Below are 12,499 nucleotides of genomic sequence, written 5' to 3'. Positions count from 1 at the left end.
GGCTTTTCTTCCCTTCTTTTTCTTTTTCTTCTTTTTCGCATTTTATAATGTGGTTAAATTGCCAATGTGAGAAAATTGCTTTGGCACAGCAAACATATCTATAGAAACATACATATTTGCGTTTTAAATGAACTTAAAACTATCTGAATTAGAAATAAGCTAATTCTTTCCTCTTATTTATGGTTTGCGTTGACACAAACATGAAGATAGTACCTTCGAAACAATTTCAAAAGGCTTGCAACCACAATAAAAATATATTTGCTCCTCTCTGCACTCGCTAGACGTGTCCATCTTAAGTGACATTTCCTTTTATATACGTCTGATGCGACACATCTCTATTTAAGGCTGGTTTGGTGCATCTGGGTAAAGTGACAGTGGGAGGAGGGCCCCACTGCTGCTTGCAACCACAGGAAAACAAATCCCATTGAGAGGCTGAAGCTCAAAAGCCATTTTTGCTCTAGTCCTGCGTGCACCCATCTTTGTTTTAAGGAAATGAACATTGTGAGTATGTGCTTTGTTGTTGTAGAATGTGTAGAGGAGGTTTTGCCCCCCGTTATCCTCCTAAAAAAGAACGGTTGGAAAGGATTTGCCTATTTCCTTTAGCAGCTGATAAACTGTCTAGTCTTCTAGTAAAAAGCAGGTGAAAGAAATGATTTTACGACATGCTATGCAAAGCCATGTGTGTGTCCAGGAGAGTTTGAGTATTTGAATACTACCGTCCTGGCTTTAATTTGAATGAATGAGATAGGTACCACAGAAGATTAACTCATTCACTTAAAGAAAATGAGTTACGATAAACTACGGTGCAGCTTCATGGTATCATTTAAGAACTTTACTACCATTTACAACCTAAAAATATAATGCCATCTAAGAAGGGCATCCAATAGATGAAGCAATGAACTGCTGTGAATAACCAAATTCATAGAAATGACACAAAGCAGAAGGTTGTAATAAAAACAGCACACTTTATTTTTGCCAAGCAGAGTAGAAAAGTATAAAAAAAAACACAAAAACTTGGCATGTATAAATGATTTTTGTAAAAAAAGAAATAGTTGCAAAGCTAGTATCAAAAATGTATTGGTATATAAAAAAGAAATGCCTGCTAAGTGTTTGACATGGGCTACTGCCTTTTTGTAAGAATATAAAAATGCTGCTGGTGAACGCTTTACAAAAAACAACACAAAACTGTTGATAGAAAAGTCTTACAAAAGTGATAAAAAAAACATTTCCAGTTTTTTCTTGTAGTATTCCATTACAATAAAATAAAAAAATCAGTGTTTACTGCTCTTTTTTTCTAGAAAATTCAAGTGCGGCTTGGTCTCACTCTTAATGGATGAAGCTCATGATGTCAAACATTTATGATTTTAACATTCAGAAATATTTGAAGTAAATGTACTTTTGCTGGTAATTTGCAACAGTAAAGTTGTAAATTTAGGAATTTGATCATTAAATGCTAACCAAAACATGATACTGTGAAGGCCAGAAAGTGGCAACGACATTTGAAATGAGTGCTCTATTTCTGATGAAATGAAGGTGGCAATGTGGTTATCAGGTAATACTACTTTTGGTTGGCCCCTTTTCAAATTTGAATAGCATTTTTTTTTCTTTTTGAGAACAAGTTCATCCGTTCCTGTGAAGTGTTTACATCAGGTGGCTCAGACCAAACAATGAAATCCTCAGTAGACCCCATACAACCATGTAAAGAAAGATAGAAAAGAAAGTTCAAAGTAAAAATACAGAGGTCAGTTTTGAAATAATAACAAGGCATGTATGCTAATGCTAACAGGGCTTAAATACTTAAAATTACAACACTGCTCTATTGGCCAATTGTAAAACAACAACAAAGTCATCACCGAAAAAAACTAATAAATTAATCAACTTGTTCTTTATATTAATATCAAAATTTGTAACTCATAATACAGCCCAATGCAAACATAGTTACCGTTTCCCATTTATAATACAACATTGATAATAGTAATAATACACAATGGAGATCAAAAGAGAAAGTATTCATTATAGTATTTAGCAAAACCCAAATCAAATTCTATGTAAAAAGATTTTGTAAAAAACAAACAAAACAAAAAAAAGTTTAGTCTTTGGTTGGTTGAAATCCAACAAGTGTGAGTGTAAAAACACAGATGGCATGAAGCCTCTCCCAACTGTTGTACCACAAAAACACAGAGACCTGTGATGCTGTGTCTGCCCAGCGTTTGTCTACATCACAAGCGTCCTGGCAGGGTAAGTGTTGATGTACTTGTGGCTCTGCTCTGATGCCATAATGTGCTCTTCTGCTTTTGTACAGGTCCCCTGATCCCAAGAACTGAGCTGCTGTAGGGAAAAAAAGGATGATGGTGGGTTATAAGGCAACCTATACAAATATTTATGTAAGTAGCAATCGAGCGGGCACACACCTGTAGTGGGCTATTCATGCCTTTGCGAGGGAGGTGATAGGTTTTGTGTCCATCTTCATTCAGTAATGAGCTGGTAAGTAGGTCCTGAAGGAAATAGCAATTACTGGGTTAAACGACAAGCGTTTTTACAATAGGATGGAGTTGGAAAGCTGAAAAACTGATAAGGTGGTCTTACAGGTACTTCCTGTGCAGGACCGTTGGGGGAGAAGAGCTGCGCATTGAGGTCTTGTCCTTCCCACTGCATGCAGGGGCTCCTCTCACATGGAGACTCCACCTTTAATCCAGAACCATCAAGGTCATTCATATGTTCATCTCCCTAAAAGAACAATGCCAGTAGGATAGATAAGAAATAAAAAGTACCTCTTGTTTTATCTTCTTAAGAGGGGGCTGCTCAATGGCACACTCCATCGGTTCCTGCTTGATGGAATCAACAATCTGTTGCTCCAGCGTGGTGTTCTGAAATTGGTGCAAGTCATTTCATTAATCTCAAATATCCAGCAACAATAAATATGAACAAAAACTGTCAAAATTAAAGGTTTTAGTGGTCTCACCACAAGTTTAGGGGGTCCGTATTTGGCCTCTTGAAGTGTCAAAGTCGGCCTGAATGGAGTGGGTGTGCGAGGAGTGGACTCCATGATGGATCGATGAATGTTTGGAGTCCGGAACCTGAGAACGGAGATGACACAGCTGTTTAGGAAGTTGGTGCAGCCAACACGACCTCGCAGAAGAGATGATCCAGCCTCTCACATTTCCGTGTCTTTCTGCGGCCTCAGGTTGTGGTCAATAAGAGGCTTGGAGTCCACAGGTGAGCTCATCTGTAAACTGTCATCGGAGTGTTCTGGGCTCATTGAGTGGATGAGAAACTGATTAAAAAAAGGAAACAAATTTTTATTTAATAAAGAGATCAAAGGGGGGGAGTTTTCAATAAATGATTCAGATCTTTGGGGCTGAAAAGTGGAAAGAACTTGGGTAAATTAAAAACGAGAGGTTTCAAGCAGGCAATGATTATTCCTCAATGATTGATTCTCGATTTTTGACCATTTTGTTTGTTTTAGCTTCTTATGTCAGTCAAGTAGGTACAATTCTAGTCATTTAACCCCTTCAAAACTGAATTACTGGTAACTAAAACCAAACCAGACACAGAAACATTTCTAAAGGTAGACAAAGGATGTTTCCAGCTAAATTAAGATCAAAGGGGATCAAAGGAAAATTTGTAAGCCGTCTAAATTTGACGGATCGTAAGATGGGGAAAAAAATGAAAATAAAGGTTTACATGAACTTACTGAATCAATGACAGAATCCATGAAGTCTGGAATAGTATTTGTGAATGCTGGGCTGCTGTGATGGCTGCTGCTGCCACGACTGCAGTGGCCACGCGTTGTGGAGGCGCTCTCCTCAGGTAGGCAGCTTTGGTCGAGCAGTGGTACCGGTGCTTGGTGATGAGGTAAGGACAGAGCTACACCTTCTGAGCTGCTCATCAGTGAGCTCTGACCGGCCCAGTTTGAATAGGTTGGAGTAATCTGGAGAGAAAAACAAAACAAAAAGGAAAACGTTCAAAAATGATAAAGAGATTAAATCAGACAACAAAAGAATTTGTGAATATTTGACAAAGGAATCCAAAAGAAAGGGAACTCTTTTATGAAGAGCGACATCATAAGTGTTGAGTAGAGGAGGGTTGCACAAGGGGTCTCACACACACATGCACACACACACTCTCAGAAATGGCGATAAGGTCCTGTTTCATCACTTTTGAGAAACAGACCCCCAGATGTTTCCTCCTCGTGCCCACAGACGCACAGATCCCACCACTGTCCTTAAAACAGGTCACACGCACTTTCACACAAACTATTCTGGATCTCTAGCTCCTTGCATGGCAAACAAAAGCTACGTACTGGTAGTGATGGTTGGCCTTTCAGCTCGTTTTCTGTTGACATGAGCAGAAGTTCGATCTCTTTCACCCTCTGTTCTTTCTCAGGATCTTCCTCCCCATAGTGTCGCTAAAAGGAGAAGAGTGGAAGAGGAACAGATTTGTACTTTCCTGTCTTACAATAACTCTTATTGTTGGGCTGTAGCGATTGCTTAAACTCTCTTTTTTCTTTTCTTACTTGTATAGCAGCGGTTCCATGTTGGGGAATGTTGAGGATGTTAAAACGCAGAGCCATTGAGAAGGGCATCTGTGGAGGCAACCAGAAACATGATCAGATGAATCCTGAATGTTTGTGCATGTTTAGGTTTAATGATGTCGGTTTGATTCCACTCACTCTGTGCGTGTCAGAAATGTAAGCATAGTTGACAGGTGACAAAGGAAGCAGTTGTGTGTGATCGGGGAAACTCATGACAGGATTGGTGGGTTTGGTGTAGTTGTGGCTGATGGGAAGAGAGGAGCTGCTGCTCTTTGACGTGTTCTGAAGGTAGCCTTCTTGTTCGACCTTTCGCCTCATGGTGGAGTTCCAGTGGTTCTTTATGGCGTTGTCAGTTCTGTGGGAGAACAGAAATGCATTTTGACTTGGATTTTTTTTTTCAGAACACACTTGTGATATCCTAACACCCCAGACCTAGAAGGGGGACACTCAAATGCTCATTATCTACACAGGCAAGGGCAGATAAAGTCTCAGTCCCACACAAAAACACATGCAAGCAACTGATAAGCCTATCAGAACAGAGCAATCACTTAATCTTAAATTTATCAGTCTCCCGCTTTTCCACTCATTTTGTAATTCATCCTCCCCAACATTCTGCGTCCACATCTAAACCTTTTCTCAATTCCTTTAGCGTCTTCTCATCTACTTTAGCAGCTTTTGCAGAGCTTCTCCCTCACTCGTACCTGCCGGGGAGAAGCTTGGCGATTTCTGCCCAGCGGTTTCCCAGCTTCTCGTGGGCCTGGTAGATGATTCTGTCCTCCTCTTCGGTCCACGAGGTCTTCTTGACCTCTGGGTTCAGGTGGTTGTGCCAGCGCTCCCGGCACTGCTTCCCGATGCGCCCCTTCAGGTGCTTGGCTATCACCGACCATCTCTTTGCTCCGTATTTCTGGACCAACTCGATCACCTGGAGAGTTTTTGATTGGGGGTCAAACGAGAAGTGGCGGATTGAAGATGAGGAAAAGGGGTGGAGAAGAAAGTAACAGAGTAAGGGGAGAAAAAGAGGGGTATAAAGATTAACACACACAAAAAAAACAACAACAAGATTTCCAAAAATTAAAATGATTTTATTGCTTCTTCTCATGTCCCTCTCCAGGTTTACTCTCAAACAACTAAGAACACCTGGCAGGGGGGCAAGAAGGGAGTTTCCACCGGAACGTTAGCCACTCTGCTAATGATTACAGTGGAACGATGGTGGAAATACAAGTCCTTCGGATGAGCTGGATAAATACCTAACAGGTTGTAAGACACCCAGCATGGCATAAGTTGTGCAACAGCAGCAAAAAATGTGCAACAGCAGATGAGAAATTGCTTCAGAGTGGTTGCTTTAATCACACAGGAACATAAAGTCAAGTAGTCATTTTCACCTTTTAAACCGTTGCTGTTTTTAATAGTTTTTCTGGAAGAATATATTGTGATATAAACGTATTTTCAGCAGTTTCCTATACGACTTATAGAATGTGGAGTGTTTTCTTACCCTCTGATCCTCCTCTTTGGTCCAGGGCCCTTTGATGAGTTCAGGGTTGAGCACCTTTTGCCACCTGTGCTGGCACTGCACATCTGTACGATTCTGGTTGATTTTAGGGGGGAAAAGTGAACATTTTTTCTGTTAAATGTGTGCTACAGTAAGGTAGAAACACAAATAAATCAACTGTTGTTAATAGTGAGAGTTATGTATGTGCAATACTTACAGATAACAGACTTGCAATGACTTTCCAGTCTTCTGATCCATGAAGTTCCACAAGTTTCTTTAACTTCTCATCCTGTAAGGAATCAAGACACTGACTTGAAATCATTCCCAGGAATCAGACAATAGTCAATGAATGAGGCTGGGCAGGGCAATAAAGTATGCATTCTTGGGGAGTGATTTCAGCTCAGATGAGGTTTGGGTTGTTTGAACAGTTGAGGGTGTCTACCTCCTCTCTCGTCCATCGCGTTTTGCCGAGGTGGCGTTTGCCCGTCTTAGCCATCACTCCATCATAATCATGCTCGTACATCTCTGTTTCTTCATCATCCTCCTCGCTGCTGTAAACACTGCAAGGCAAAAGGACAAGAGTGCAAGACCGTCAGAAGGATCCAGGTGAAAAATACTCGCTGGTAAGGTGTAAGAAGGGCAAATAGTCTGAAAATAAACTGTTTTTTAATGCAACTTTATCCTAGTCCCCGGTTATCTATTTGCAAAGAGCATATAGAGATCAGCCCACTCTTCGACCCATCAGGTGTCAAAACATAAAACCAGTCAATCTTGATAGCTTGGGTGCAGGCGTAAAGCCAAAACAACCAAAAGCAAAGTAAAAAAAAAAGGAAAGAAAGAAAGAGCTGCAGCTTGAAGGAAGGGAGGGAAGGAAGGAGGGAGGGAGAGGTGGATAGATGAACAGGTTCCAGTGTTTTTGGTTTCCACAGATACTGGGATTGGCGCATGCATCATAATTTTGTGACTCCAGCATGTTCAGACCTGCACTGGTATTGTACAGCACAGCCATGCGTGCATACACGCACCTACACACACACACACACACACACACAAACAAGGGAGCTGGTTAGCCAATCAGAATGAAGAGCCCTAACAACCTGGAAGACAGGTAGGGTGCTTCAGAGAGCAGCAGGTGAACAGGAACAGTAGGGTTATTTATTGAAGACGATCTTCCTCATTTTTTCAAATGTTACTAGACCAAAAATACACAGCATATGAAGAAGTAAAAAAACCACAAGGAATGTTTAAAGTCTAAAATGTTTAACTTTTGGGTGCTGATTCTGACAAATAATATAATTGTATTGTATAATTAAGTGTGTGTTTATATATATATATATATATATATATATATATATATATATATATATATATATATATATATATATATATATATATATATATATATATAGACAATATCACCATCATGCAGGATAAAAGATTTACATGTTAAACCATCAGAAATTTTTAAAAGCAATAAATGACTGAAAACAAATGTAGCAACACCACAAAAAGGGGGGAAAAAAAGATCAGAATCAGCCAAAAATTCATAAAAAAAAGTAAATGATGATCACTGTACATCTTTCCTTTACATGTTTTTTGCAGAAAGTCCCCCTTGTGTGGCTCTGTTCATTCTCCATTAAAATAAAAGCTCACAGTTAATTGTCAGAATTAGAGAAACAGCTTCACATCACATGCTTTAAAAGAACTAAACTGATACTATTTATCCACATTTATGGAAAAATAAAAACACTTATAAATAAGTAAAAGGGCTACAAACTTGCTCGCCTATAGAGGACGCTGTGAAAGTGCACTTAGAGCTGAGCGCTATAAGAGATGCTGTAAAACATACGAAAACTCTAAACTCTTCATAAAAGTGTCATACATGTTTTTACAAGATAGTAGAATAACAACAATCTGGTCGCTTAAAATCCCCAATGAGTAACGTTTAGGAATCATTTTACGTTTATCCAAAACCCCTTCTTTTATTTTGTAGTATTTCATAAAAGCGGCTCACAGCGTGGCATTAAAGCGCGCGCGTGTCTCCTCAGTGACAGCGGCGCGAGGAGCGCACATGCCAGATGACCACCTGTCATTGGCGCGACGCCGCGAGCCTCCCACACCACCGCTCTATCTGCCAAACGCATGATACAAAAAGAAAGAGCCGAAATGTGAGAAACCCCCTGAAACACCGTCAGGGAGATGCGCATTCACAGTTAACCACCGCGAAAACAGCAAAGCAACTAAACGGAGAAATTAAGTAGACATAAGAGAGACGCGCCTAAAGACAATGAACGCTTTAAGTACGATTTTCTGTTACCTGTTTCTCGGCCGCCGGGTCATTCTACAGTCTCGTAAGCGGCTTGCAGCAGGTTGCGCAGAACATGTACTTTCGCTATCTGCGCTGGTTTTATTCTCCCGACGAAGCAACAGGTTGACATTAATTTAAACTGCAGCAGCCCGTCCAACTCCTCCTCCTCTATCCCGGCCACTTTGGCGCTCCTTACTCTAAACTCACAACACGCATGCGCAGTATTCCCTTCAATGTAGTCCGACTTTTTTTTTATTTTTTACAACAGTTTCATAAATGTTGAAAAAACAGACATTTATTTGTAACTTCAGAACGGAGCAAAGATACCCTTAATATAGCATTCTATTCAGAAATATATTTAGTCAAATATGTTAATGTTAAAACGTTAACACTCCCCATAAAGCCATGTAAATGTGTTTATTAAAGTACTAAAAAACTTAAGCGCATGTATAAGTATAACGTTGTTGCTTCAAGTGAACTGATATAAACTCTAAAAAACAGTTTTATTGATTTCCCTCTGTGCTTTGAATAGGATGTTTCGGCAAGCTAAAAGTGGAGTTTCATATTTACGAAGTTTCCCTGAAGTCCTCAGCTGCTTTGACAGAAGCGCCTTCTGCTTGAAGTCTTTACATGATAAATGTACGACTCGTCTCTGTTGTTTTTAAGGCAAGAAGTGGAGACTAAAACATCAGCCATGTGGATACGTGATAAATAGAAAAAAAAACTTGCATGCAAAAAGGGAAAAGAAAAAAAGTGAAGTTGCTTCGCTTCCAGCGCCACCTGTTCGTCGTGGAGTCCCCCACTGGTGTTGCAGATGTTTCCCTGTGATAAAAGCTCGCAACAAAACCTTGTCTTATCTTTCCGCTACAAAACGAGTTCTGTTCCAGCGAAAACAAACAAGTTAAAGAAATCCAGTTGCAATAAAGCCATTTGTGGTAATTTATTGCGCTTATAACTCACACTCTCTTCAAAGCGAGTGCAGTTGGGCTCTGTGGGTCGTTCCTGAAGTTTCACTTTGACTTGATCGACATAATGCAAACAACCCCAAACTCCAGTAGGAGCAAGTTAGGCCAGTTTTTTCTCCCCCCCCATCCTTCTGTGGAGGAAATAAAAAGTAACGCTCTTGCACACAACTTGAGTTACTTCATTTTTCTTTTTTTTGCTCTCCCTTTTTTTCAGGGATCACAATCCTGCAAGAACATTTGAATGAATTTGTTTTGGTGAAATTTTCCATTCTCTCTGTGCTGCAGAAAGAAGGAGGGGTGGACGGCTTTATTTGTACAAATGTGTCTTCTCATTGTATTAGTTCTTCCATACACGAGCGTATTGTCCTGGTCACTTTTAATTATCATCACCCCAGAGCTGCCTATTGTCCCAGAGTCTTTATAAAATGGGGGGCTGATAATACACATGCGTCTGCACATGTTTATGTGGACACGAAAAGGTTCCCACTTGATGCTTTGATAAACAGCAGCCCCTGTGGAGGACCAAGCATTGTACAGGAGATTTACATTAAATCTGTTGTCATTAATAGTGCACAACAAAGGACATTTTGCCTTACATCTATGTTTTTCTTTTAAATGCTACATGCCTGTGATAGAATTTGTCAGATGCCTGTGGATTTTATCGCTGACTTCCATTTTAATACCCACCTGTGTACATAAGCTTTGTTCCAGTCATTTTTGCCTCGAGGATGTGGAATTTCTTATCTATTCAAATCCACTTGCAGCAGCAGTCGTGCAAGATTGCAATTCAAGATGCTCCAGATTAACAGAAGGTGGTCACGTAAAGGTGATTGGTAACCAAAAGGGTCAAAAACATCAAAAATAAATATTGCTTTCAGACATTTTAAAAGGATGAGGATTATCTTTGGCTATTTTTGCCTCTTGGGGTGTTGTTTTATGGAGCATTGCTTTTCCCTCGAGGGTAATGTTGTTGTTTTTTTCAACTTCAGCTTGTTATCTGAAACCAAATTGAGAGAATGGAGTCACGGTATGCAAATTCCCCATAGTAGGTCAAACAGGAAGCCCAAAACCTATTGACTTTTTAGCTAAGGATATTTGCATAGGTGCGATTGGAAGGGTTAATAGCAGGTATTGTGATGGGTGCCCCCTTTGCAAAGACCTGTGTGCACAGGTTGGTTGATTTGAATATTTTTTTAATGATGACTCCTAAGACTGAGGTCTCCACATTTCAAAATTTCAAATCCAGAGGGTTGTGGTGGGGGTGCGGACGTGTCCTGTTCAGCTTGTGCTCCTCCAAGGGATCTGTAACAGCTAAAATCAAACATTAATGGGATTTTGTTGTTAAGTACAATTAAATCTATCAGCTCTCGACATTACAACTGTTTGAATACATAAATACCTCTTCATTTTTACAGGAATAAAAAAATGATAGTGTCATTGTGTTTTCTTTTTTTGACAATGATGTGTGTTCAGCTGTCAGAGTATGCTGCCAATGGAGAGAGTTTTGCATTTTCCTTGGGGGTGTTCGTGTAAAGGACATCCCATAATGCCTGGCGGCCTTGGCAAATTATGTAAACCATGACCTCATATCTCCACTGCCAGCCCTGATGGACTTCACTCCTGGCCCACATGTACAGAAGCTTTGTCTTCTATTGTCTTCTACAAGATTAGTGTGCTTTCATATTTACACTCAGCTGTTGCTGTATTTGCAGTCTCCTGCTAGTCAGATGTGGTTCATTTGTTATGTTTACACACTAGTTTTGGCATCTAAGTATTATTGCAGAATATTTGATGATTTGCATAATATGAACTGCTGTTTCCTTACGCATTGTTTAAACAAAACCCTGCTTCCATCCATTGAGCCTCATTATTGGCAATCTGTCCACCCATCTGTTCAATCCAAATAATTATCTCAACTTTTATTTGTTTCACAAATCCTCGTTGTGAGGCTGATTGATCAGACTTTCTTTGAACTCTGTTTCCCTGCAGCAACACTGATTTGACCAAAAAGGGGTTTAAGGGCATTTAAAGGAAACAACTGTTCAAATCCTGTCTGTAGGTGTGAAAAATCACACCCAGTAACCCAACCACAAGAGTAAATTAATCTCTGACTCTAACTTGAGAAGCTTAAAAAAAAAGCATGCCCCATGTTTTTGTCTTTTAGCTGTGTTTTTGTGTCCAAAAAAAGACTCAACTACAGCTACAAAAGCTGTTGTGATCATGTAGTTCTTTCCACTTAAGCAATATGTTCCACTTCAAGTGCTTTTTTGCCGCTTTTGGTTTAAAAATGCCCTAGTAACATTTCAGTGATGCAAAGGCAGAGTTCCCTCCCTGTCACCTGTGTGACCCCCTAAAAGTGAGCAGGTTTGAGTCTGCCGTCTGTGTTCCATGTGTGTAGATGTTTATTTTAACATGTAGATGTGCAAGTTCAAAACACAGGAAGTGGAATTTTAGCAAAGGGAAACCTCCACCCACACAGAGGTACTTGCACACGCCCACACTCTTAATCAAAGGTAAACATAATGCAAAAAATAGTAAGGATTTTAACTGGCATCCCCCTCCCTGTTTTTGCCGTCCTTTCTTGACAGTACCTGCTCTTTGTCAAACTGCTCCTTGCAATATGAGCCATTCGTTGTGAAAAGGTTTTCTTGACAATTACCTAAGCAGAATTCCTCCTTTCTTCATTCTAGTCTATTTTTAGTAAAGAAGACACACCAAGTACCGTATTTTATTTCACCTTGCATATGTGCAATCTCCCAACCCTGGTAGTATCAAATTAATGTGTGACATTTTCGTCATCTACTCACTCATCATTGCATGCAGATGCTGCAACGAAAGAGTAAATGTGGTAAAAGTGCTGAAAATTTACACAAACATTTCCTTTGGAAATATTTTGATGTACTGTGGTGCACAAATTGTTTTGCTGTGCAAGAGGGTGCTCATATGTTTCAGACTTTAAGGGCACAACCTTTGTCAAAAATGTTTAGACACACACCCCAAGCTCATGCGTGGGATCATTGCACTGCTCATGACCTCTTGAACTGAAGCTATTTACTTCTGATGGTTCCGGATGGTAAATGCTCCTACCTTGTTTATTTACACTGCAGAAACAGGTGCCCATCTCAACGCAATTGCCTTTTTGTGATTGTCTTTATCATGTACATCATCAAAATATAAGTTTCACCTATTGTGGTTTGTGGGTT

General features: G+C 39.9%; 1 protein-coding gene across 1 annotated transcript; it reads right to left on the bottom strand.

Moving 5' to 3' along the window:
* Nucleotides 1-1,612: 1,612 nt before the first annotated feature.
* On the bottom strand, nt 1,613-8,530 carry myb (MYB proto-oncogene, transcription factor). Its single transcript, NM_001104689.2, is given in 15 exon segments — nt 1,613-2,328; nt 2,412-2,495; nt 2,587-2,685; nt 2,772-2,867; nt 2,963-3,077; nt 3,159-3,274; nt 3,695-3,931; nt 4,304-4,408; nt 4,517-4,585; nt 4,673-4,889; nt 5,236-5,456; nt 6,027-6,119; nt 6,241-6,312; nt 6,466-6,583; nt 8,341-8,530. Coding segments are annotated over 15 exon segments (1,779 nt in total). The 5' UTR covers nt 8,364-8,530; the 3' UTR covers nt 1,613-2,214.
* Nucleotides 8,531-12,499: the final 3,969 nt, after the last annotated feature.

Source organism: Oryzias latipes, chromosome 24, assembly GCF_002234675.1.
Source record: "Oryzias latipes chromosome 24, ASM223467v1".
NCBI classification, from domain to species: Eukaryota; Metazoa; Chordata; class Actinopteri; order Beloniformes; family Adrianichthyidae; genus Oryzias; species Oryzias latipes.
The sequence above is the reverse complement of the archived record's forward strand: the minus strand, read 5'-3'. Positions and strand labels throughout refer to the sequence as shown.